Source organism: Aquarana catesbeiana, linkage group LG02, assembly GCF_042186555.1.
Source record: "Aquarana catesbeiana isolate 2022-GZ linkage group LG02, ASM4218655v1, whole genome shotgun sequence".
Classification (NCBI taxonomy): domain Eukaryota; kingdom Metazoa; phylum Chordata; class Amphibia; order Anura; family Ranidae; genus Aquarana; species Aquarana catesbeiana.
Window position 1 is genome coordinate 770,496,961 of NC_133325.1, and position 27,972 is coordinate 770,524,932.

The 27,972-nt window shown below is 40.3% G+C and overlaps 1 protein-coding gene across 2 annotated transcripts in view; it reads right to left on the reverse strand.

Moving 5' to 3' along the window:
• Positions 1–6,229: 6,229 nt before the first annotated feature.
• LOC141129339 (CD226 antigen-like) overlaps positions 6,230–27,972 on the reverse strand; it is a 37,585-nt gene continuing 15,842 nt past the window's right edge. For both annotated transcript variants that reach the window (XM_073617313.1, XM_073617314.1), the window contains exons 2-5: positions 25,948–26,008; positions 22,896–23,222; positions 13,169–13,483; positions 6,230–8,795 (exon numbers count right to left, since the gene is read on the reverse strand). In XM_073617313.1, the coding sequence (XP_073473414.1) occupies positions 8,716–8,795; positions 13,169–13,483; positions 22,896–23,222; positions 25,948–26,008 (783 nt within the window). In that variant the 3' untranslated portion in view covers positions 6,230–8,715. The remainder of the gene's footprint in view (positions 8,796–13,168; positions 13,484–22,895; positions 23,223–25,947; positions 26,009–27,972) is intronic.

Here is a 27,972-nt window from a genome sequence, read left to right on the forward strand (position 1 = left end):
CGATCACAGATTGCGCAGGGTGCACGCTGCAGCGGGTGCGCCGCGGGCACAGTTCTAGGGGGGCATTAATAGACACTCTCCCGGAACTGGACGACTGCGCTGTAGCTGTTATTTGGCTATAGAGCGGTCATCTGGGGGGCGGCTTCGCCTCCCTGAAAAATGCACCCCAACACCTTGTTTGCCTCGCGGCAGATATGACCCTGGATATAGGTATCAGTTACCTTGTTTTTAACTTTAATATGGACTAAAAGATGTATATTTTTTTTGGTCGTGTGATATAAATTTTTTGACGCCGCTCTAAAAGTTCCACGAGCATTCTTCATTTTTATAGAGGGCTCTCAAAAGTGTGGTGAAGATTGATTTTTTTTTTTCTCTTTATTTATTTTTATTTATATTTCAATGTTGGCATTGGTACATGTCCCCCATGGCATTGTCCTGCTTGCCTTTTGTTAGACAATTGCTTTGTTATTGGTCCTACAAATGCTAAAAATGTAATACCAAGATTTGCCCTCCAAAGGCTCCAATGGAGTTTGCCGTGAATTTCACAAACTTCGAGTGAGAATCACACTACTGTTCACCAAATAAGACCAGGCAGAGTCCCTCATCTCCAAGTTCTCTGGGTAACTTCTGGCCAAGATCCAGTACAAAGAATAACTCTGAGATATTACATTCCCTTCACTTCATTTCCCACCATTCTCTCAGCTCAATTGAAGACTGCCTTCCATTTTTCCTAAACTTATGTCATGTTTAAAATAATATACTCCTTATTTTCTACAAAAGTGACAATGACAAATGTTTTTCTCCCAAGTGGAAGAAAGTTAACTATCAAAGACAGGAAAATCTCTGGCCCGGGACCAATATCTATAAAGGGCAGTGTAGGAGTTCCTTCCTGTTGCTCAGGAATATGAAGAATCGGGAAGATAAAGATGACCTATCCCTGTGCAGCTCAGTGAGAGTCCCGGATGATTATTACTCAGTCCATGAGACATAAAAGAAATAGTATATTAGAGAAAAGGCAGTTCTGAATCATAACTAGGAGTGTTCACTAATTTTTAGGGAAAGTACCGTTATTTATTTATTTTTGGCCCTTGAAAAGTCCTTATGATAAGCACTGCTTCACAATGACTTTATAAAACACTCAATGGAAAAAAATGCTGACTTAATTCTGTACTGTGGTGGCTCTTGATTGTTCTGCCTATATTTAAAAATGAGTTTTCAAAAAATGATCTTTAAAAATAAAGTTGTAGTACATTTTAATATTAAAGATCGTTTTTCTAGTTTTGTAGCAGGTGGCAATTGTATATTATGGGTTTTTTTTTGTTTTTTTCTACATGTATTGCCAGGTATATACATGGAGGGCACCCAATGCGTTCTTTCCCAATGCTCCATTCAGTATTTAAAGTGGAACTGCAGTTGAACATATTTAGAAAATATATATATATATATATTCTTTAAAATATTGAAGAAAAATATTTTGAAATAGAGGTAGTTTCATTTGCCTGAAATCTATCAAAGTGTAACTATAGGCAACATTTTTTGTATTATTAAATACTAGTTTTCTGAACAGTTTCCAATAGACCCATTGTTTTTCCACTTCCTGCAACGGGCCAAGCTGTCCAGCGAAAGTTTCCGTTACAGGGCTGGGAGGAACCATATTACACTGTCAGGGTCCTTTCTATGGTCAGCGTCTATTCATATAGTTACAAAGTAGATAAGAATGAAAAAAAGAGGTCCAACAAAATGTAAAAAAATTAATACATATATATATATATATATATATATATATATATATATATATATATATATATATTTACACACATTTAATATTATTCTGTTGTCCTATCATGTCTCTGTTGTCCAGATGCAAAAGGGCAACAAGTGGGTGTTGTCACCCTAGGACAGGAAGTGTGTTGCTGGCAGGATTACCAGGTGAAAATAGCCTCAAAAAAGGTAACTAATGCAGCCACCACGTCTAAGGGCTAGTAATCTGAAACATATTATGTTTTTGTAATATGGTTTAGATGTACTTTAAAAGAAAAAAAAAAAAAAAAAAAAATATATATATATATATATATATATATATATATATATATATATATATATATATATATTCAAATTGATGTATTATATCTGTTTATTATTATTTCTAGATATATATTTAACCACTTGAACTCCAGAAGGTTTTACCCCCTTCATGACCAGGCCATTATTAGCTATTCAGTACTGCGCTACTTTAACTGGTAATTGTGCGGCCATGCAACACTATAAGCAAATTACATTTGTATCATTTTTTTCACACAAATAGAGATTTCTTTTGGTGTATTTGATCACCACTGGGTTTTTTTTATTTTATAAATGAAAAAATACTGAAAATTTTGAAAAAAACCCAATATTTTCTACTTTCTGTTATAAAAAAATATACACTAAAATAAAAATTCTTCACAAATTTAAGCCAACATGTATTCTGCTACATCTCTTTGGTAAAAACAAAAATCCCAATAAGTTTATATTAATTGGTTTGTGTGAAAGATCATCAGATCATTTCTGATGTACTGATGTTAAAATGCCACAACAGTAAAAAATTCCCCCCAAATGACCCCTTTTTGGAAAGTAGACAGTCCAAGGTATTTAGTAAGAGGCATGTCAGTTTTTTTTTGTCTCAATTTTTGGGAAAATATATACTTAAAAGAAAAGTATATATATATATATATATATATATATATATATATATATATATATATATATAATATACAGTATTATTTATTTATTTTTCAAATTGATGCATTATATCTGTTTATTATTATTTATAGATATATATTTAACCACTTGAACTCCAAAAGGTTTTACCCCCTTCATGACCAGGCCATTTTTAGCAATTCTGTACTGTGCTACTTTAACTGGTAATTGTGCGGTCATACTTGTTCAAACTTGTATAATTTTTTTCACACAAATAGAGATTTTTTTTTAGGTGTAATTTAATCACCACTGGGTTTTTTTTATATTTTTTATTACATAAATGAAAATACTGAAAATTTTGGGGAAAAAACCCCCCAATATTTTCTACTTTCTGTTATAAAAAAATATACACTAAAATCAAAATTCTTCACAAATTTAGGCCAACATGTATTCTGCTACATCTCTTTGGTAAAAACAAAAATCCCAATAAGTTTATATTAATTGGTTTGTGTGAAAGATCATCAGATCATTTCTGATGTACTGATGTTAAAATGCCACAACAGTAAAAAATTCCCCCCAAATGACCCCTTTTTGGAAAGTAGACAGTCCAAGGTATTTAGTAAGAGGCATGTCAGTTTTTTTTTGTCTCAATTTTTGGGAAAATATATACTTAAAAGAAAAGTATATATATATATATATATATATATATATATATATATATATATATATATATATAATATACAGTATTATTTATTTATTTTTCAAATTGATGCATTATATCTGTTTATTATTATTTATAGATATATATTTAACCACTTGAACTCCAAAAGGTTTTACCCCCTTCATGACCAGGCCATTTTTAGCAATTCTGTACTGTGCTACTTTAACTGGTAATTGTGCGGTCATACTTGTTCAAACTTGTATAATTTTTTTCACACAAATAGAGATTTTTTTTTAGGTGTAATTTAATCACCACTGGGTTTTTTTTATATTTTTTATTACATAAATGAAAATACTGAAAATTTTGGGGAAAAAACCCCCCAATATTTTCTACTTTCTGTTATAAAAAAATATACACTAAAATCAAAATTCTTCACAAATTTAGGCCAACATGTATTCTGCTACATCTCTTTGGTAAAAACAAAAATCCCAATAAGTTTATATTAATTGGTTTGTGTGAAAGATCATCAGATCATTTCTGATGTACTGATGTTAAAATGCCACGACAGTAAAAAATTCCCCCCAAATGACCCCTTTTTGGAAAGTAGACAGTCCAAGGTATTTAGTAAGAGGCATGGCACGTTTTTTTTTGTCTCAATTTTTGGGAAAATATATACTTTAAAGAAAAGTATATATATTATATATACAGTATTATATATATATATATATATATATTTATTTATTTTTCAAATTGATGCATTATATCTGTTTATTATTTATTGATATATTTTTAACCACTTGAACTCCAAAAGGTTTTACCCCCTTCATGACCAGGCCATTTTTAGCAATTCTGTACTGTGCTACTTTAACTGGTAATTGTGCGGTCATACTTGTTCAAACTTGTATAATTTTTTTTCACACAAATAGAGATTTTTTTTAGGTGTAATTTAATCACCACTGGGTTTTTTTTATATTTTTTATTACATAAATGAAAAAAATACTGAAAATTTTGGGGAAAAAACCCCCCAATATTTTCTACTTTCTGTTATAAAAAATATCCACTAAAATCAAATTTCTTCGCAAATTTATGCCAAATGTATTCTGCTACCTGTCTTTGGTAAAAAAAAAAAAAAAAATCACAAGTGTAATGAGCAGTGAAACCACGAGCAGTAGAGTCACGTTTGTCCTGGTAACAGAAAGTAAAGGGAAATCCAAAATGTTGTCCCAAGAGCAAAAATTGAGGGAAAATCCACCAAAGGGGACACCTGCTCCTATGGCAACTCTCTAAAATGAAAATTCCTTTCATTCTGGAGAGATCTCCTAATTTTTTTTTTTTTATGGGTTTAAACCTTTTTCCTACTTTACCTTCAACTAAAAAAGTTTTTGGTTTTAAATACACTTTTACTTGTTGCATACTTGCTCTAGGCTCTCACTCACCTGTGTAAGTAACAACCAAAAAATATATACAGAAGGTCCGGCAATACTGGTATGGGGAGGTCTTCTAGGACCCCTAGGCTCTGGGCAGCCACCTAAATCACCCCATTTGGGATGAACTACTGGTTACCTTAAATGTCTTATTAACAAGGGTCGATATTTGACTGTTATGCCGCGTACACACGATCGGACTTTCTGACGGGAAATGTTGGATGTAAACTTGTGGTCGGAAAGTCCGACCGCGTGTACGCTCCATCGAACATTTGCTGTCGGACTTTCCGCACACAAATGTTTGGGAGCAGGTTCTCAAATTTTCCGACAACAAAACTTGTTGTCGGAAAGTCTGATCGTGTGTACACAAGTCCATCGCACAAAAGTTCACGCATGCTCGGAATCAAGCAGAAGGAGCTGCACTGGCTATTGAGCTTCCTTTTTCTCGGCTCATCTTACGTGTTGTACGTCACCGCGTTCCCATGTTTGGAATTTTGGGCCAACATTTGTGCGACCGTGCATATGCAAGACAAGTTTGAGCCAACATCCACGGTTTTGTTGTCGGAAAGTCCGATCGTGTGTACGGGGCATAACACTTTCCATATATTTTATTCAATTCCGATTTCTATTTAGTTTACTCTATAAGTTTACTTCATTACCCCACAGCAGTTTGAATGTGTGTATCAAAGAACAGGCAATTACGCTTTTTTGCTAATCTTTTATTGAAAATAAATACTTCAGTACAGTGTTTAAAAAAAAAAAAGCAGTATTCAAAGAGGTTTGGTACAAGTTTACATTTTATTTCCTAACTGTAAAAAAATGTATTATTTTTTTTTTCACGTAAATGTGAAATATTGCATTTGAAGAATTTTTTTTTCTCATTTCCAGCCAGTAGGTGGAGCTCTAGGCTTCCCCTGTTTACCTCCACACAGAATTGAAAATACATTGTAGCGCGAACTCCACAGATCATATTTAGCACAAATGTATTCTGTGAAAGGACATATCCATCTCTTCTGTTTTGTAATCAGAAAATAGATTTGTGAGAACAAATTGTATTGCATGACACAAAATCAGTTTTACTGAGCAAAAAATACAGCATGTAGTGATGCACTTTAAAGGGAATGTTTAGGTATGCACCAAATATATATGATGTACTACATTCAGTACTAAAAAAAAAAAAAATGTTTTAATCAGCTAAATATTAAATATTCCATATTATTTGTTCAAATTTACCACCTGTAGCAAGCAATAAGTGAGCTGTATGCAGGTGTGATTACAGAAGCTTCTTCTTCTAGCTGTTATACTAAAAACAGACCTGGATTACCCCGTCCCTCTCTCCGAACAGAGGCAGGTGATCACGTCAAACGCAATTTTCTGACCTGCGTTTGACAGGAACACCCTGTTAAATTTTATTTTTCATTTCATTTTAATTTACTTTTAATTGAAAAAAGACATTTTTAAATGTTGAGAGAGAGGGAGAGAGAGAGAGAGAGAGAGAGAGAGAGAGAGAGAGAGAGAGAGAGAGAGAGAGAGAGAGAGAGAGAGGCTGAAAGTAAACACATTCTGCTGTGCTGTCTATTTAAAAACACACAGTGCTCTGTGAATTAACTGTCATGAGTGACAAGTCAAAACATTTTTTCTTTTTTTGGATCGAGTAAGGAAGAGCTATAACCCCTTTGTTTTTTGCCATCTGTGTCCCATTATAGAGATTTATCTTCACTTCCGATAGCCAAAACAGGAAATGAGAAAAACTCATCCAATTAGTGAGGGTCCCTGGTTGTTACCAGAAGTAGTGTCCCCATTAGAAGATTTTCCCTGTATTCCTGTTCTGGTGATAACCCAAAATTTTGGATTCTTTCACTCTTATGCCCTGTACACACGGTCGGATTTTCTGACGGAAAAAGTGCGATCAGATTGTGTTGTCGGAAATTCCGATCGTGTGTGGGCTCCATCAGACTTTTTCCATCGGAATTTCCGACACACAAAGTTTGAGAGCAGGCTATAAAATTTTCCGACAACAAAATCCGATCGGTTAAATTCCGATCGTGTGTACACAAATCCGACGCACAAAGTGCCACGCATGCTCAGAATAAATTAAGAGACAAAAGCTATTGGCTACTGCCCCGTTTATAGTCTCGACGTACGTGTTTTACGTCATCGCGTTCAGTACGATCGGATTTTCCCACAACTTTGTGCGACCGTGTGTATGCAAGACAAGTTTGAGCCAACATCCTTCGGAAAAAATCCATGGATTTTGTTGTTGGAATGTCCGATCAATGTCCGACCGTGTGTACAGGGCATAATGATCACCAGGACAAACAGAGAAAAAAACTCTCCCAAACGGGAGGGTGTTGCCAGGAGGACAAATAGCAATAAAAATCTGACAGGTGTTCTAAACCCTCTCCACACTATCCACAATTTAAAAAAAAAAAAAAACACTTTCTTCCATTTGCGAATAATTGTCCCAACAGCTGTCTCCTCACCAAGCTTCTTGCTGATGGTCTTGTAGCCCATTCCAGCCTTGTGCAGGTCTACAATCTTGTCCCTGACAGCCTTTGGCAGGTCTTTGGTCTTGCCCATGATGGTGATGTTTGAATGTAAGAAAGAGATTCTGTGGACAGGTGTCTTTTACAGGCAGTCCCCGAGTTACGAATGGGCTAGGGACTGTAGGTTTGTTCTTAAGTCGAATACGTTCGTAAGTCGGAACAGCATGGGCAGAACGGCAGATATGTCGTTTTCTGATGTTCCGTCGAATGTGGCCGCTGTCGAAAAAGGTTCCGTCGAATGTGGCCAACATCGAAAAGGTTCCGTCGAATGTGGCCAACATCAAAAAAGGTTCCGTCGAATGTGCCCGCCGTCCCATTCGTAAGTAGGAGTCGTTCGCAAGTCGGATGTATGTAACTCGTATACACAGAATACTGTATACACAGAACAAACTGTCGTTAGGAGCAATTTCTTACATTGACAGGACTAATCTGTGTACCACATGACCACATACTGTAGCCACAGTCTTTGGGAGCCAAAATGATTGATGGTTGGTAGGGAATCAAATACGTATCTTACTTACTGAACTGCAACTCAATTTATAACATTTGTATCATGTGGTTTTTTTTTTTCTGGATTTTTGGTTGATATCCTGTGTTTCTCATATAAAATACACCCATGATAAAAATGATAGACCCTTCATTTCTTTGTAAGTGGGCAAACTTATAAAATCTGCAGGGGATCAAAAAATGATTATCCCCACTGTATATATACTACCCTTGGGATAATGCACTGGTTGGTGCGCTTTCTGTATGTTTTTTTGCAGAGTTTGTCCCCCCATGGGAGGGAAGGGGGGGGGAGAGATTGGTGCTCATGTGGTCACTGTGATTGGCTTTTACAGTGGTTAAATGATTCGGAGTCGTTCTTGGCGGATACCGAAAACTGTCTTTCATAGCTCGATCACTGTGCTGTCCATTTTTGTGTGGCGTGTGAGCATTGAAGCCCACCCTTTTGCTGCCACACATATGTGGTACGTTGGTGGTAACGTTAAGTTAGATAAAGATAAGATTACATACATAATTTATAATAAACATTTACATTTTTAAGGCATTCTAAATCGAATACAATCAACAAAAAAAAACCATTACGGTTTCCCTTTTAAAGCAGATTTCCAGTGCATAGCATTTGGTTTTCAAACAATAGAAAATTTCCAAAACCACCACGCCCAATGTACGTACTACTTTATAAATGACACTCTTGGGAGGTCTAAGATAAAACACCATAGTCTCATTTCTTATTGTTATCTGCAGAATTGGGGCCATCTACTGCCGCTACTCTTTGGTAGCCCCATAGCACCTCGTCTGTCTAGCAGCATTTTCTAAGGCTATAAATGTCTCTGACGGGCAGCTTATTGGGTAATTAGTATTAGTGATTCCGCAAGCGTTTCCTCTTCACGCACAATGATGATTATCACCACCAAAGCCATAGAAGAGCCAATACAAGAGTGAGAGTCAGGGTGATGATTTCAGGCTGGAGGTGGTTTGCAAAACCTAAACAAAAGAAAGAATAGACATTTAGAGTTCGAAGAAAAGTATATTGGATTTCTTGACATTCATTCATTACCTACTGATATAACTTTGTTATGGGGACTTCACCATTAAAGCCTAACTTTAGACTTAACTTTAACTTCTTGCTGCCCAGTGTATATATACTGTATATAAGGCCTGGGCAGCAAGCAGGCATACCAGGATCATGGGCTGCATCCTTGATCCTGGTACAATTTTGTAGATAAATTTGTAAACTGGCTTTCCAGTTAACCTCCCTGGCGGTATGATTATTTCGGATTTTAGGTGCTGAAAGCGGTACCATTATTTTGCATGGAAATTTGGCGTTTTATATTGTAGGTCTGTAAATCTTAACAATAACACACTTAAATCTGTCCAAACCAGAGTCTAGTAGATATCCCGGGTATGATAAAGTTTGAAACACAAAAACATAAATTATAATATAATAAATAAAAATAAATAATTAAAAAAAATTTTAAAAAATAGTAATAAAATAAATTTCCCCACAATTCACTATCGCTCAATTCTGCAAGTGTTCTAATTTACTATCGCTGTTTTCTAGCTGGTCTAAAGCCACTTTTGACGTAAAGGGACACTTTTTGGTTGCTATGGACAATCTCCAGTTTCCAGGCAGAAAGAACAGTGTATATCATATAAAACTGCATGCAGGGCATGGGCCAGAGCACTGGGGACAAATGGGATGTGAAATCATTTCATACAGTACTGTAATCTGTAAGATTACAGTACTGTATGTGTTATGTTTTTGACTTTTTTTTTAATTTGCCGCCAGGCTCCGCCCCCGTGCGTCGCGCCGCTCGCAGGGAACGGAGCCTGGCACAGAGAGGCTTCGGAGGAGGACGGAGCCCGCAGACACAGCGGGGGACATCGCAGGATCCCGGGGACAAGGTAAGTAACGCCGCCCCAGGATCCTGCAATGCGATCCCGAGTGTGGCTTGGGGTTACCGCTAATGGTACTGAATTTTAACCCCGAGCCACACTCGAGAAAACCGCCAGGGAGGCTACAGTGCTCTAAATGGCTTTACAGTTTTTACAGCGCTCGGAAGGGCCCCAACCCAGCCGCCCCCTGCAGTTCCTGAGCTCTCCCGTTCCACTAGGGAGCCCGGCACTGCTGTGAATGGTAGGGTCAGCTGCCCACAGTGGAGATGGAGGAATTATCCACCCCCCGCTCTGCGACTATTTAAGCCAGAAGTGACGAGGATTAGTCACTTCTGGTTCCAGTGCCGTTATTCCCTGGCTGGTACACGCCGTGTTTGATCAGATGCTTTGAAAGGCAAGGTAGACATCAGGGGCCTAATAGATCTCTGATGTCTCCATAAACAGTACTGTCACTGCCCAAAGCCATCACAATGGGGGGCTTGTTAACCTCCTTGTGATAGCAATAAAGTTACATTTAAAAAAAAAATTATAATAAAAAGTGTAAAATAAATTTGAACAAAATAAATAAAAATAGTAAATAAATAAATAATGATAAAAAAAAAGTTAAAAAATAAATAAAACAAGCGCCCCTCCCGCAAACACACATGTAGGTCCTGCACACATATGTAAACAGCAACTGCACCACATATGTGAGGTATCACCTTGACTGTCACAGTGAGATTAAGAATTCTAGGGTCATCAGTCACGATTATCTCTACATTCATCAACTGTAAAGGCTTTTAAAATGTCACTTGTGAAAAATTTTAACTTGTGCACGCAATTATGAGTCTTGGCACTTTTGGCATCTATTCACTCAACGCAAACTCATCTTTTATATTTGACAAAGAATTTGGTATAATACTGTGCGTGTGTGTATTAAAGTGATTGTAAAGTCTCATTTTTTTTTTTTTTTTAATAACAAACATTTTATACTTACCTCCTCTGTGCAGTTGGTGTTGCACAGAGCAGCCCGGATCCTCCTCTTCTCGGGTCCCTCTTTGCTACTCCTGGCCCCTCCCTCCTGTCAAGCAGCTTCCTATGGGGGTTCCTGAGCCCAGTCACAGCTCTGTGTGTCCATTCATTCATAATAGTAAAAGTACACTCAACACTGTGGGACTGTGTGATCGATTTGCTGGGCCTGTGTATGTTTACAGCAGCCACAGATAGTTCACAAAGTCCATGGGGCTGATTGCTCATTCATAACAGTATAAGAACAGTCATCTTAGATGGAGGGTGGGGGGTTCAATGCTAGCTGTATCTCCCCTTACAGGAGCACCCATAAATTGGTCTCCAGACTGGGGTGGAGCTAAAGCCAGCAGAAAAGGTGCTTTTAACCTTCAACAGGGCCAATGATCAGAACATGACCAAGGGCTACAGGCTCTTGGTCCCCTAGGACAGGGGCTGGGTTGCTGCTGACTGAGCCGCACAGCTGAGGGTGTGTGGCGACCGCGGACTGCACAGGGCTGTTACAGACTGCGATTGCCGCTCACCAGCTGCTGTGCGGCCATGCCTGTGTGTCCTCTCCTGGTTCCTCCGCCCGCCTGATGATGTCATTCTATCAGCAGGGCAGGGAGCAGGAGGAGCTGCAGATCGGAATTAAGTGCTCCTCCCTCTCCCTGCCCTGCTGGGAGAGGACAAGGACTGAGCACAGCCTGGAGTCCTGTACAGGGGAGGCAGAGGTTAGAATGGGGGGAGAGGAAAGGGGGGCCAGACTGCAGGGGCAATATAAAGGGGTTCACTGAAATGTAAAGGGGGCACTGTAATATAAAGGGGTCTGCACTATAAAGGGGTACTGTAATCATGACAGTACAGTCTCTTTCATATCACAGTGTCCCCTTTACATTACAGTGCCCCCTTTACAGTGCAGTCCCCTTTACATCACAGCCCCCCCTTTACATTACAGAGCCGCCTTTACAGAGCAGTCCCTGTTACATTAATGTAAAGGGGCACTGTATTATAAAGGGGACTGCACTGTAACTGGGACACTGTAATCATTACAGTACACTCCTCTTTACATCACGGTGCCCCCTTTACAGTGCAGTCCGTTACAATAATGTAAAGGGGACTGCACTGTAAATATAAAGGGGGGCTGTGATGTGAAGGGGGGTTGTGATGTGAAGGGGGGCTGAGGACAGAGACTCAGTGAATATCCCACCACCGACCTGTACACCAAACACCAACCCCAGACCCCCACCCCCCCCCCCCCCCGATCCCTAGGGAAATTGGCTGCCATGAAACTGGGCCCTGGGGCCAGAAAGCAGGGCTGTCTTAATGCACGGGCACCCCTGGGTACTGCCCAGGGGCCCCAGGTGCATGGGGGGCCCCATGATAATCTTACATTACATCATACTTGCCAACTGTTCCAGATTTGCTGGGACAGTCACGCTTTTTAATAAGCTGTCCCGGGATGGCTGTGTCCCAGAACCTGTACTGTGCCCTTCTGCCTCCCCCCATACTATGTTCTTTGTGTTGATTAGTCTTTGCTTTATGACATGTTTTCTTATTGTTTAAAATCGATTTTATTGAAAGTACTAATAAACATATGCTTAATTCTATCAACTATTTATACTTTAATTCTTGAAAGTTGGTGTGTAAATTGGGGCAAGCTGATAGGGGGCCCCAGAGTATTACTTTGCCCAGGGATCCATGATGCTATTAAGACGGCCCTACCAGAAAGGTTGTGGAATGCTGTCCTAGGGGATTCCATTTAAACATTTTGGTTCCTTAATTGCATTTTTTTCTCATTCAATTCTTACCCCACCCTTATGCCCCGTACACACGATCAGAATTTTGGCCCGCAAAAGACAGATGAGAGTTTTTCGTCGGAAAATGCGACCGTGTGTATGCTCCATCGGACTTTTGCTGGCCGAATTCCAGCCAGCAAAAGATTGAGAGCAGGTTCTCAATTTTTCGGTCGGAAAAAGTTCCTATCCGCAAAATGCGATCATCTGTGGCAATTCCGACGCGCAAAAGTCCTACGCTATGCTTGGAAACGATTCGACGCATGCTCGGAAGCATTGAACTTTATTTTCTCGGCTTGTCGTAGTGTTGTACGTCACCGCGTTCTTGACAGTTGTAAGTTCAGCGAACGTTTGTGTGACCGTGTGTATGCAAGGCAAGCTTGAGCGGAATCCCGTCGGAAAAGCCGCCATATCTTTTTCCGACGAGAAGTCCGATCGTGTGTACACGACATTACAGATCATGTTTGCTCTTTGGATTTAGTAAATACCTTATTATAGGTGACTGGGCTAGGCTCAGAGAAAAATGTTCAAAACACACACAATTAAAAAAAAAGGACAAACTAATTCACTGAAAATGGGCTTTTCCTTTTTTTGCCACCAATCTACGTTCCTGTGCATTTCAAACTGTATATTTATCGGTTTAGTCCAGAGTTCCTCTTAAAAGGGCGTGGCTGTACTTACTGTGGACATGTAGTTTGGTTGTCCCCTGTGTGGAGCCGATTGGGAAACTGTTGAACAAACATTTGTATTCTCCTTCATCACTAACAGCGGCTTTCAATATGGTGAGGGCAGACACATGCGGAGACTCCCGACATAAATGCACTGTCTTCCGAAACTTCTCTTCAATCTTCGGTGGTCCAGCTCTGTATATCCCGATGTTCTCTTTATTCTTCTCCCAGGAAACTTGTGTGACGTTTTCTGGGCTCCGCAGGTAGCATCTCATTGTTACAGCATCACCAACCTTGACTTTATGGTTCTTTTCTATCAGAGCCTCACCTGAAAAATTAAAAAAAAATAAATAAATAAATAAAACTTAATAAATAAAAAAAAGCACATAAACTCAAAGCTGATCTACAGCTTGTGACTGGACAGTGAAAGGAGAAGCAGCACACTAAAGCATTCATCTCTCTGTCACTATGCTCCAGGGTTAATTTTCTCGACTAAAATGACTTATGCCACGTACACACGAGCGGACTTCTCCTCGGACTGAACTCCGGAGGACTTTTCGACGGAGTTCCGACGAAGCGGACTTGCCTACACATGATCCCATCAAAGTCCGATCGTTTCGAAATGTGATGACGTACGACTGGACTAGAAAAGGTAGTTCGATAGCCAGTAGCCAATAGCTGCCCTTGCGTCGTTTTCGGTCCGTCGGACTAGCATACAGACGAACGTTTTCTTTTTCGATAGGAATCGAGTCCATCGGAAAGATTTGAAACATGTTCTATTTCTAAGGTCCGTCAGATTTTTTGACAGAAAAGGTCCAATGAAGGCCCACACACGATCGGAATGTCCGACGGATTCGTTCCGTCGGACCTTTTCTGCCGGAAAAGTCCGGTCGTGTGTACGCTGCATAAAACATTTTAGTCGACTAAAATACGACTAAAACTAAAACAATTGAGATGACTAAAAATACGACTAAAACTAAAATGGCATTTTAGTCAAAAGATTAAGACTAAAACTAAATTGAAATTTGACTTCAAAATGAACACTGGTCTGTAGTGCATGTTCATACCGCAATACCATAAATAATAACATACAAGATTTTTCACTCCAGCAGTATATAATGAGTTTGGAAATTGTAGAGAAATGTTAACTAATGCATTACAATTTAATTACACCCATTAGATTTCAGACGACTAAATTGAGTTTTAGTCGACTAAAATGTACTGGAGATTTAGTTGACTAAATACGACTAAAACTAAAACAATTGCAGAAGACTAAAATGGGACTAAAACTAAAATGCCATTTTAGTCCTAAGACTAAGACTAAAACTAAATTAAAATTTGCTGCCAAAATTAACACTGCTATGCTCTCTCCTTCTATCAGCATGTTTTAGACATGTGCACTGCCAAAAAATGTGTTTGTTTTCGTTTCATTGTTTGTTTGGTTTTTTTTGGGGTTTTTTTTTCGTTTTTCTGACCATTCGTTATGATCGTAATTAGTAAATTCGTACATTCGTAAATTAAAAATTTGTATATTCGTAAATTAGAAGATTCAGAAATTTGGAAATTCGAAATTCCGAAAACTTGAAAATTAGAAAATCTGAAATAGTAACGAACTATTACATGATAGGTATTGGAATTTCCTTTCAAATTTGGCTGTTAGTGATTGTAACAAATACAAATTCATCCGAAGTTACGAATTATCCAAAAAATAACGAATGACGCATCTAAACAAATGGAACTGAACAAATTAATAATAGATAATAACAATATAACATTTTTTATTATTATTATTGTTATTTATTATTAATTCATTACGTTCCATTCGTTTGGATGCGGCATTCGTTATTTCGGATAATTCGTATTTGTTACGTTCACAAACAGCCAAATTTGAAAGGAAATTACAATACCTATAATTTAATAGTTAGTAATAGTTAAGTTATTATCAGTTAATTATTATTTCAGATTTCCGAATTTCTGAATTGACTAATTTACGAATGTACGAATTTACCAATTTTTGAATATTCAAATTACGAATATTAGGAAAAATTCGCTAAACGGGTTTTCGTTCATTTGGATATTTCCAAATTAACTAATTTTTTGAAATTCGTTAAAAAACAAATTCGGAACGAACCGAATTGCACATGTCTAGCATGCCTCAGGTCAGCACATGAACTGATCGGCTTCATGTGTTGCTTCTCCCTTCCCCTGTACAAAGGATTATAAGGCTGGTATCAGGTCATATTCAGGTATTTACACTACTTGCACTTGCAAAATGCATTTGATGATGTACAGTTATTGGTGGGCGCAACCCATTGCATTAGAGTGTGCGCCCCAGAGCACAAACACACGTGCGTGTATATCAGCAGATCAGTGGACCGTATCAATTTTTTAAAATTCGTTTTTACAATATTATTTTTATTACATTTATTTTTATTTTTTTTAGGAGCCCCGTTGGGGGGGGGCTTTTGTGAAATATCAGGGAGTCGGCACCGCACAGGTTGTTTAGGGTGTGCCCAGAACAGAACTGTATTACCTTGTGTCTTTTGTATCTCTACCTGTGTATTTATAATACCTGTGTATTACTGTGTAAAAATCTTTCTGCCTATGTATCAATTATTCAATTATATTTAAAAAAAGGAAAAAGACATATTTGTTTAACAGATTCAGGTTCTGCTTCCTTCTTTGTAATTTGTGGTGCCTCACTTCCTGTTCTGTCTATATAGACAGGAAGTACAAGAAAATCTATCAGAAGGGGTGCAAAAAAAAAAAAAAAAAAGCTTACATATTAAATACATATACAAAATAAAACTGAATACAATATATCTGTGGTCTCCAAACTGTGGTCAGTTGACCTTTATCCAGCTCTTGGGGCACTATTCCTCCAACTGATATGTGCACTATTCCTACCACTGGCACCAACAATGGGGCACTATTCCTCCTACTGACACAAGCAACGGGCCACAACATCCACAACAATGGGACACTATTCCCATACCTCCCAACATTTTGAGATGGGAATGAGGGACACCTTCTAACAAACATATGTAGGCATAGGACACGCCCCCTGCCACACCCCCTTAAAGGAGAATTAACCAAAAAAAAGGTTAATTAAATCCACAAGGGCTTTTTTTTACCACTACTATTTCTTTATATTGGCTTTTAAAATGTACAAATGCAGCAATTTACAAATCGGATGAAAGGTTTAGCTCTGGGAAACACTTTTTGACAGATAAAAAATGCGTTTTATATACAACTATATAGATCAGACCAAAATGAGGGACAAATCAGGTGGGATGAGGGACAGAGGGATATTGCTCCAAATCAGGGACAGTCCCTCTAAATCAGGGACAGTTGGGAGGTATGCTATTCCTCCTACTGACACCAATGATAGGGCGCTATTTCTTCCACTGACACCAACAATGGGGCACTATTCCTCCTACTGACACCAACAATGGGGCACTATTCCTCCTACTGACACCAACAATGGGGCACTATTCCTCCTACTGACACCAACAATGGGGCACTATTCCTCCTACTGACACCAACAATGGGGCACTATTCCTCCTACTGGCCCCAATGATGGGGCACTATTTCTACCACTGACACCAACAATGGGGCACTATTCCTCCTACTGACACCAACAATGGGGCACTATTCCTCCTACTGGCCCCAATGATGGGGCACTATTTCTACCACTGACACCAACAATGGGGCACTATTCCTCCTACTGACACCAACAATGGGGCACTATTCCTCCTACTGACACCAACAATGGGGCACTATTCCTCCTACTGACACCAACAATGGGGCACTATTCCTCCTACTGACACCAACAATGGGGCACTATTCCTCCTACTGACACCAACAATGGGGCACTATTCCTCCTACTGGCCCCAATGATGGGGCACTATTTCTACCATTGACACCAACGATGGGGCACTATTCCTCCTTCTAATGACCACCAGGTGCTATAAACATTTTTTTAAATCCAACTGACCATCAAGCCTGAGACACTGTTTAGTTTCATTGATGACGGGACATTTCCTATTCCCACTGAACACAGTCCAGCCCCACTAAAGGCTGATGGATAGTAAACTGGCCCTTTGTTTTGAAAATTTGGAGATCCCTGCAATGTGAATATGGAACATTTAATATTTATCTAGAAATAAAAAATATTTATTTTTATTTTTATCCTAATCTTATAATACAGGACTTGTTTTCTGTACTATAATATTTTGTAACTGATATCTTATTAGATGTTCTGTCATCTCAGCAGTGCCTGTGTTTGAGGCTCCATGCACACTGGAGCTGATAAACTGCAGTTTATTGGAGTTTTGGCGTTTTTTTTTAAAAGCCCATAAACTCCACTCTATGTTATCCTATGTGTCCATGCACACATGGACGTTTTTTTAGCTTTAATGAGCAGTGGAGTTTATGGGCTTTTTTCTGAACGTCAGAAATTTGCGTTCAAAGTGCCGTTTTTCCCCCGCCATAAAAACGCCAAACGCTGATAAACGCTCATAAATGCTCATAAACGCGTGTTAATTAGCGCTCGGCGTTCTATTTTTTAAATGCATTGTGGGAGTTTGGAATGCATTGTAGGATTTTTGGAGTGTCCTCTGTGTATTTTTATTAAAAACGGCCATAAACGCTAGAAAACGCTCATAAACGCTAGTACAAAACGCTGTTAAAAGCACGTTTTTCAACCAGAGTTTTCTGCCAGCAATCTGGCATCCAGAAAAAGCTTTTTTGAGCTTCAGTGTGCATGGAGCCTGAAGGCTTCTCTTGCAACCATAAAATTATACAAAAACCCCTGTGGTTCCTCTGAAGTTACTATGGTGTAAATTGGCACTAAGGACTTTGTTTACACTCACCTGCAAGGTAAATCACAACTGCTATTTCATTTACTTACCGTATATACTCGAGTATAAGCCGTGTTTTTCAGCACATTTTTTTGTGCTGAACGTGCCCCCCTCGGCTTATACTCGAGTCAAGCACTTTTCTGGTGCAAAAAATGACATTTTCGAAACCAACTTTGGGGCCTCGTATCTCGGGGCCACTTAGTGCTAGGAACCCCAAATTTGGTGTGCAAACCTCGTGGAACTAGCACTACTACAACATATCCAAAGCTAGGGTTCCTAGCACCAAGTGACCCTGAGATATGGGGCCCCAAAATCGGTTCGGAAAATGTCATTCTCTGCTGCAAAAAAAGTGCTAGACATTTTCTGAACCGAATTTGGGGCCCCGTTTCTCAGGGTCACTTTACGCTAAGAACCCCAGCTTTGGATATGTTGTAGTGCTCATTCCACTGGGTTTGCACACCATATTTGGGGTTCCTAGCACCAAGTGGCCCCGAGATACGGGGCCCCAAATCAGTCAACTGTGTCCATCTGCAGCAATGTCATTTCAGGACCCTTTGGGTTCAGAGACCCCAAATTTTGGCTGCAGCTAGGGGGCATTTAGGAACCCTTAACTACCAAGTTTGAAGTTTGGGGGACCTATGACTGCAAATGGGCACAGTGAGGCTGTAAATGGGCATTGTTGACCCTCTTTTCCACTTACACATTTCTCACCCATGGCTTATACTCGAGTCAATACGTTTTCCCAGTTTTATGTGGTAAAATTAGGTGCCTCGGCTTATATTCGGGTCGGCTTATACTCAAGTATATACGGTATTTACTATATTACATGCTTAAAACAACAAAACAGTATCTTAAAAAAAAGTGAGAAAAGATAAAGTACAGTTGCAAAAACATACAACCTTCCTTACAAAACAAAAATAATTGGTACAGTCACACGTCCTTACATACATGACAACAAATCATAGTTCATGTACAGTGGTGGTATTTCATACATTTGATATCTTCATATATGAAGCTATAGTATGAAGAAAGAGAGATTAGAAATTGTGGTGTCCTGAGAACAGTAGTGGGGTTAGGTCAGTGGTCTTCAAAATGCAGCCCGTGGGCCAGATGTGGCCCTTTGCTTGCCTTTTTCCAGCCCTTGACACCATCCACTACCACACCAATGACGGGGCACTATTCCTTCCACTGACACCAGTGTTGGGGCATTATTCCTCCCACTGACACCAACAATAGGGTACTATATCTCCTCCACTAAATACCAACAATTAGTCACTATTCCTCCCACTGATACCAACAATGGGGCACTATTCCTACCACTGATGCCAACAATAGGGCGCTATTCCTCCCACTAAAATCAATGATAGGACATTGTTTACTCCTCCTGACGTCCAGGGTGTTTTCTAATCCCACTGGCCACAGTCTGGCCCCCTGAAGGACACTTAATTGGCCCTTTGTTTACAAAGTTTGGAGACCCTTGGTGGTAAGAGTGGATTAAGTCCAAAGGCCCCAGATTTTGCAAAAGTTTTAGGGGGATCCTCCGGTAATGTAGATGAGTACAAAGGAAGAACAGAATTCATTTCTTTCTTCCATGATAGAGTTGGAGGAAGGGGTCTTTTTCGGGTCATTAAAATTATTTTTTTGGCATAGAAGTTTTGTGTCCTTAAAAGTTTCATGGTATGAAGGTTAATAGAGATATTCTTCACCAGCCCTAGTAGACATGTCTTGGAGCATTTTAAATTTGGAGGGACCAAAGCTGATTCAATAAAGCCTACACCTGGTCCAGAATGCTCGTATCTTGGGGCATAACCACATGACATAATAAAAAGTCAGCTGCGTGACCAAAGAGGTGGAAAAAAGTGGAGTGCATCTCATTTTTTATTTATATAACCTCATAGATGTTCAGTACGCTTGATGGTAGACTTTGAGTTGGATGAGTTTATCTTAGAAGGAGATGACGAGGGCATGTAGGTTTCCTCAACACCATCCTTTCTCAAGTTTATTTGAAGTGTTGCATAGTTTCGTTAGTAGCACAGCCACATTATGCATGGCTTTATTCTATATTATCTATTACTATGGATTTTTACTTGTTAATATGAAGAAAGAGAGATTAGAAATTGTGGTTTCCTGAGAACTGTATTGGGGTTAGGTGGCAAGAATGGATTGAGCCCAAAGGCCCCAGATTTTGCAAAAAAAATTTAGGGGATCCTCTGTTAGTGTAGATGAGTATAAAGGAAGAACAGAATTAATTTCCTTCTTCCATGATAAAGTTGGAGAGAGGGGTTTTTTTTCTAGGTCATTAAAATTATTTTTTTGGCATAGAAGTATTGTGTCCTTAAAAGTGTCATGGTATGGAGGTTAATAGGGAGATTCTTCACCATATTGTATGGCTTTATTTTTGCAGTCCCTGATCGCCGCCATTACTAGTAAAAAAAAAAAAAACATAAAAATTTCAATAAATCTGTCCCATAGTTTGTACACACTATAACTTTTGCGCAAACAAATCAATATATGCTTATTGGGGTTTTTTTACCACAACTAAGTAGTGGAATACATATTGGCCTAAATTGATGAATACATTTGATTTTTTTCACATTTTTTTTATTGGGTATGTTTTATAGCATGAAGTAAAAAATATTGTTTTTTTTTTTTTCAAAATTGTCGGTCTTTTTTTTTTGTTTAAAGAGCAAAAAATAAAAACCGCAGAGGTGATCAAATACCACCAGAAGAAAGCTCTATTTGTGGGAAAGAAAAGGGCATCATTTTTATTTGGGTACAGCGTCGAACGACTGTGCAATTGTCAAAGTAACGCAGTGCCGTATCGCAAAAAATGGCCTGGTCATGAAGGGGGTAAATCTTCCGGGGCTGAAGTGGTTAATTGACCAAAGGCAATTATCAAAAAGGAAAAAACGGCTGCAATACATGCTAGGTGGTCCAGTGGTGTGTATGCCACTAGCTTTCCTAAGACCTTGTAGTAATAGTATATAAAAAATAAATAAACAAATAAAATCAGAAACAGATAACAAAAAATGAAAAATAAAAATAGGTGAAAATACCTGAATGAAGGCCACACTTAACCCCTGAAATGCACTTGCTTTGTATTCATTATTATAAATAAAACTGATATTTCTTGAAGATTTATTAGCTGAACGAAAAGATCTCACAATCAAGGACAGAGATAATGTAACCAAACCAAATGACTGTAATTCAGAACTGGGTATAATAACCAATTGGGTTCTAAAATTGCAGTTGAGTTATACTATATATTCTATACTCTATATATGTATGGCGGACTGCTGACCTCACCTTCTGAAAATGCTATTTGCCTGGCCCATACATTTTAAATCACTGACCCCAAAGTATGCCAAATGAGCTCTGCTGAGCCAAGCAACTAGCATTTTCAGAAGGAGGTCAGTAATGTTAACCACTTGCCAACCAGCCGCCGTCATTATACTGCGGCAAGGTGGCACGATCCCGCAAATCGCTGTAGGTGTACGTCGGCTCGGGAACTTGCTTTTGTCAGTGCTCCCATTGGCCAGCAGGGGGAGCCAATCAGTGATCGTTCCCCTCAGTGACAGACTGGGGATCTGCCTGTGTAAACAAAGCAGATCTCCGTTCTGACAGGGGAGATCACACAGATCCATAGCTCCCAACTGTCCCGGATTTCGAGGGACTGTCCCTGATTTGGAGCAATGTCCCTCTGTTCCTCTTTCCTCCTCATTTGTCCCTCATTTTGGTCAGATCTATATAGTTGTATATAAAACGCACTTTTTATCTTTCAAAAAGAGTTTCCCAGTGCTAAACCTTTCATCTGATTCCTAAATTGCTGCATTTGTACATTTTAAAAGCCAATATGAAGGAATAGTAGTGGTAAAAAAAGTCCTTGTGGATTTAATTAACCTTTTTTTTAGTTAATTCTCCTTTAAGGGGCGTGGCAGGGGCGTGTCCTATGCCTACCTACATTTGTTAGAAGGTGTCCCTCGTTCCCATCTCAAAATGTTGGGAGGTGTGCAGATCCTGTCTCTCTGCTATGCAGGAAGATGGATCTGTGCGTTTCCCCAAGCAGCCCATCCCCCATACAGTTAGAACAAACCTGCAGGGTACACATTTAACCCTTTGATCGCCCCTGATGTTAACCCCTTCCCTGCCAGTGTCATTAGTACAATAACAGTGCATATTTTTAGCACTGATCACTGTAATAATGTCACTGGTTCCCAAAAAGTGTCAAAAATGGCAGTTAGGTGTCCAATCTGTCCGCCGCAATGTTGCAGTCCCGCCAAAAATCGCCGATCGCCGCCATTACTAGTAAAAAAAAATAAATAAATAAATAAAAATGCTATAAAACTATCCCCTATTTTGTAGACTCTATAACTTTTGCACAAACCAATCAATATACGCTTATTGGGATTTTGTTTTGCCAAAAATATGTAGCAGAATACATCGGCTAGGATTGGCCTTAAACTGAGGAAGAAATCTGTTTTTTTTACATTTTTTTTAAAATGTTTTATAGCAGAAAGTAAAAAATTATTCTTTTTTTTTTTTCAAAAATGTCGCTCTTTTTTTGTTTATAGGGCAAAAAAAAAACGCAGAGTTGATCAAATACCACCAAAAACCTCTATTTGTAGGGAAAAAAGGACGTCAATTTTGTTGACGACCATCGTCGTCAACGCATCGCACGACCGCGCAATTGTCAGCTAAAGCGGCCCAGTGCCGTATCGCAAAAACAAAATGGCCTGGTCAGGAAGGGGGTAAATCCTTCCGGGGCTGAAGTGGTTAAATGAGGCCACACCTACCAATGTAGATGGAGATGGGAAGGGCAAGGTAGAAATATGATGGATTGGATTTCTCCTGGAGTATTAATGGGTTGGGATCTCTTACCAGAAATCTTCAGACAGACGCGCCCCTCTTCGGCTCCTGTCGGGAAGATGTTGAAAACACAGACGTAGCATCCTTCGTCCTCCAAACCGGCTTTATAAATGGTGATGGCGGTCCTGTTCAGCCCCAGCATGCTGACATTCAGCCGATCGTCATACGGTTTGTCTACCTTGGCTCCTTTCTCTTTTGTGTAGGTGGCCAGTTTCGTTTCGCTGTCCTTCCCAATCCTCTTCCAAGTCACTTGGAGCACTTCATTTGATGCCTGTAAAAGGCACGTCAGCGTGGCGCTCTCCCCAAATTCTGCCCTTACATTTTCAGTCTGGACTCTCTCTGCCAAAGGCAACCAAAATGAATCAGTAAGTGAAGGGTCTTAAAGTAGAACTCAAAGGCACATTTTTTTTTTATATTTTGGATAGAGAGGTTTACAGCCACTGTCATTTTTTTTTTGTCATCTGTGTCCCATTGGGGAGATTTTCCTTCACTTCCTTTCCCATAGCCAAACAGGAAGTGAGCAGAAATCCCTCCAAAGTGAGGGAATCCCTGGTTGTCACCAGGACTAGTGTCCCCATTGGAGGATTTCCCTTTTTATTTCCCCTTTATTACTGTTCAGGGGACAACCCTAATTTGGGGATGTCCTTTCACTTTCGATGATAATGGTTAGAGAGCATTAATCTCCCTAACGGGGACACAGCAATAAAAACTGACAGGGGTTCTAATCCCTCCGCACTCTATCCTTTAGTTATACTTTAACAAACGTTGAATCACAGAGAAGATAAGCTAATTCTTAACCCATTCCTGCCTGTGTCTGCATCCCTTTAAAAGATTCTGAATACCCAGGGGGTGAGAAGGATCGGCAATCATGTGACCACAGTGTTTACATGGTCAGAAGTCAGCCCTGCCAGCTAACGATCATTAGTGGGGACTGATAGGTGGGGGGGCTTTCTCTGTCCCGTGCTCTGTCCCTGGGCGTGGGAGGGGGGGTGGTGGGGTGATGGAGGGGGGAAATCAACAGTCACGCGTCACGGGCAGGGGGGGGGGGTGTCAGCTGCCACTGCAGATTATCTTGCCCAGATCGACACTATGGATTATCTTGCCCAGATCTGTCAGCAAGATAATCCATACCAGGGGACCCTGGCAGCAGGCAAGTGCCAAGTTAAGGTACATTTCATCCCCCACCAAGGAGCATGCCAGCTGTCTGTGGATGCCTTGTGCCGACTGTAGATGGCCAGAGCTGACTATAGATAGATGCCAAGATTTGTGCATGCCCAGGGCTGACTGTGAATATATACCCTGATCTGTAATGCTGAGCTGTGTACCATGATCTGTGAGACTGAGCTATATACCCTGATCTGTGAGGCTGAGCTGTATACCCTGATCTGTGAGGCTGAGCTGTATACCCTGATCTGTGAGGCTGAGCTGTAAACCCTGATCTGTGAGGCTGAGCTGTATACCCTGATCTGTGAGGCTGAGCTGTATACCCTGATCTGTGAGGCTGAGCTGTATACCCTGATCTGTGAGGCTGAGCTATATACCCTGATCTGTGCGGCTGAGCTATATACCCTGATCTATGCTGCTGAGCTGTATACCCTGATCTGTGAGGCTGAGCTATATACCCTGATCTGTGAGGCTGAGCTGTATACCCTGATCTGTGAGGCTGAGCTGTATACCCAGATCTGTGAGGCTGAGCTATATACCCTGATCTGTGCGGCTGAGCTATATACCCTGATCTATGCTGCTGAGCTGTATACCCTGATCTGTGAGGCTGAGCTATATACCCTGATCTGTGAGGCTGAGCTATATACCCTGATCTGTGAGGCTGAGCTGTATACCCAGATCTGTGAGGCTGAGCTATATACCCTGATCTGTGCTGCTGAGCTGTATACCCTGATCTGTGAGGCTGAGCTGTATACCCTGATCTGTGCTGCTGAGCTGTATACCCTGATCTGTGAGGCTGAGCTGTATACCCTGATCTGTGAGGCTGAGCTGTATACCTTGATCTGTGAGGCTGAGCTATATACCCTGATCTGTGCGGCTGAGCTATATACCCTGATCTGTAATGCTGAGCTATATACCCTGATCTGTGAGGCTAAGCTATATACCCTGATCTGTGAGGCTGAGCTATATACCCCGATCTGTGAGGCTGAGCTGTATACCCTGATCTGTGAGGCTGAGCTGTATACCCTGATCTGTGAGGCTGAGCTGTATACCCTGATCTGTGAGGCTGAGCTATATACCCTGATCTGTGCGGCTGAGCTATATACCCTGATCTGTGCGGCTGAGCTATATACCCTGATCTGTAATGCTGAGCTATATACCCTGATCTGTGAGGCTAAGCTATATACCCTGATCTGTGAGGCTGAGCTATATACCCCGATCTGTGAGGCTGAGCTGTATACCCTGATCTGTAATGCTGAGCTACATACCCTGATCTGTAAGGAAAATTCTTCCCACTGATCACCAATGTAAGGAACATTCTAACCACTGATCACCAGTGTAAGGAACATTCTTCCCACTGACCACCAATGTAAGGGACATTCTTCCCACTGACCACCAGTGTAAGGACCATTCTTCCGACTGACCACCAGTGTAAGGAACATTCTTCCCACTGACCACCAATTTAAGGGACATTCTTCTAACTGACCACCAATGTAAGGAACATTCTTCCCACTGACCACCAATTTAAGGGACATTCTTCCTACTGATCACCAATGTAATGATCATTATTCCCACTGACCACCAATGTAAGAAGCATTCTTCATACTGATCACCAATGTAAGGGACATTCTTCTCACTGACTCCTATTCATTTATTTGAGAAAGGTTGCTCTGGATGGAAGAGCAAAAGCATCATTCAATCATATTAGTAATAGAAACCTGATCACCGTTTGGGTGTCCCCTGGACCAAAAGGTGACAGGTCTATAACTAGTGGACAGTGGTGGTTTATTCTGTACCCTGCCCCACCAACATATGTGGCATTGCCTTCATTGCCAAGCGCCCCTTGCCCAAGACTGAATTAAAGTTCCCTATATAAGATCTTAGCCCTTATAAATCTTACCATCAACTGCCGCTGTCATACAGATATAACTCAGAAAACATGCAAAGATAACACGCCCCTCCTGTAAGAGAAAACACAATGTAAAGACAGCATTACTTAAAGAAGCACTCTGATCTCAATAAATAAGCGGAATGTTCAGCTCCGGAAGATTTTACCCCCTTCGTGACCAGGCCATTTTTTGCTATTCGGCACTGCGCTATTTTAACTTGTAATTGTACGGTCATGCAACACTGGACCCAAGTAAAATTAATATAATCGTTTTCCCACAAATAGAGCTTTCTTTTGGTGGTATTTGATCACCACCAATTATTATTATTATTATTATTTTTTACTTTCTGTTATAAAATATATCCAATTAAAAAAATGTTAAAAATCAAATGTATTCATACTTTTAGGCCTTGAGTCTTGAGTAAAAAAAAATCCCAATAAGCATATATTGATTGGTTTGCATGAAAGTTATAATGTCCACAAACTATGGGATATATACTGGAATTTTTATTTATTTATTTATACTATTAATGGTGGAGATCAGCAACTTTTTAGAGGGACGGCGGGCAATCTGACACTAACTGACACTTTGTGGGAACTTCGCAGGGAAACAAAGACCGGCACATCGCCGCTGTCAGAAGAGAGCTTTGTGTTGTTTACATACACAGAGCTCTCTCCTGTCACTCAATCATTGGTCGGGAACCGGTGAACAGCATGTGCTGGAGCCAGTGTCAGCGCACCCGGGTGGGTGGGAGCGCACGCCCCCTACCCAGAGATGCAGAATCACATATACACTTTCCTGGTGCCTTCACCATAATAACTCTATAATAAAAGAGAGCGACGCCCCCCCCCCCCCACGCCCTTCGCCCCCACCCTCATTCTCATAACTAGTCAATTAAAAATTCAGTTTTCTTCAGCATTCCCTCCCTGGTAGTGAGTTATTTACTATGCGTATGCTTCCATTCCTCGTGCCTTCACGCTGCCATGAAGGCACCAGGAAAATGGAAAATTGAATACTTACCTTTCCGTAATTTTCCTTTCCTGATGTCTATCCATGGCAGCATATTACCCTCCCTTGTTCTTATTCTTGTGGCTGAATTGAGTGTAGTTACTGTACGAGAATGGGGGGCAGAGGGGGCATCACTCTCTTTTACAGAGTTATAATGGTCCTGTGGGTTGGCCAGGGGTGGAGCAACCAACCATGCATATGCTGCCAAGGATAGGCACCAGGAAAGAAAAATTACGGAAAGATAAGTATTCAATTTTCCATTATATTACCAAAAGTATTGGGACGCCTGCCTTTACACGCACATGAACTTTAATGGCATCCCAGTCTCAGTCCGTAGGATTCAATATTGAGTTGGCGCATCCATTGCAGCTATAACAGCTTCAACTTTTCTGGGAAGGCCGTCCACAAGGTTTAGGAGTGTGTCTATGGGAATGTTTGACCATTCTTCTAGAAAGGCATTTGTGAGGTCAGGCACTGATGTTGAACGAGAAGGCCTGGCTCGCAGTCTGCGCTCTAATTCATCCCAAAGTTGTTCTGTCGGGTTGAGGTCAGGACTCTGTGCAGGCCAGTCAGGTTCCTCCACTCCAAACTCGCTCATCCATGTCTTTATGGACGTTGCTTTGTGCACTGGTGTGCAGTCATGTTGGAACAGGAAGGGGTCATCCCCAAACTGTTCCCACAAAGTTGGGAGCATGAAATTGTCTAAAATGTCTTGGTATGCTGATCCCTTAATGCCCCGTACACACGGCCGGACATTGATCGGACATTCCGACAACAAAATCCATGGATTTTTTCCGACGGATGTTGGCTCAAACTTGTCTTGCATACACACGGTCACACAAAGTTGTCGGAAAATCCGATCGTTCTAAACGCGGTGACGTAAAACACGTACGTCGGGTCTATAAACGGGGCAGTGGCCAATAGCTTTCATCTCTTTATTTATTCTGAGCATGCGTGGCACTTTGTCTGTCAGATTTGTGTACACACGATCGGAAATTCCGACAACGGATTTTGTTGTCGGAAAATTT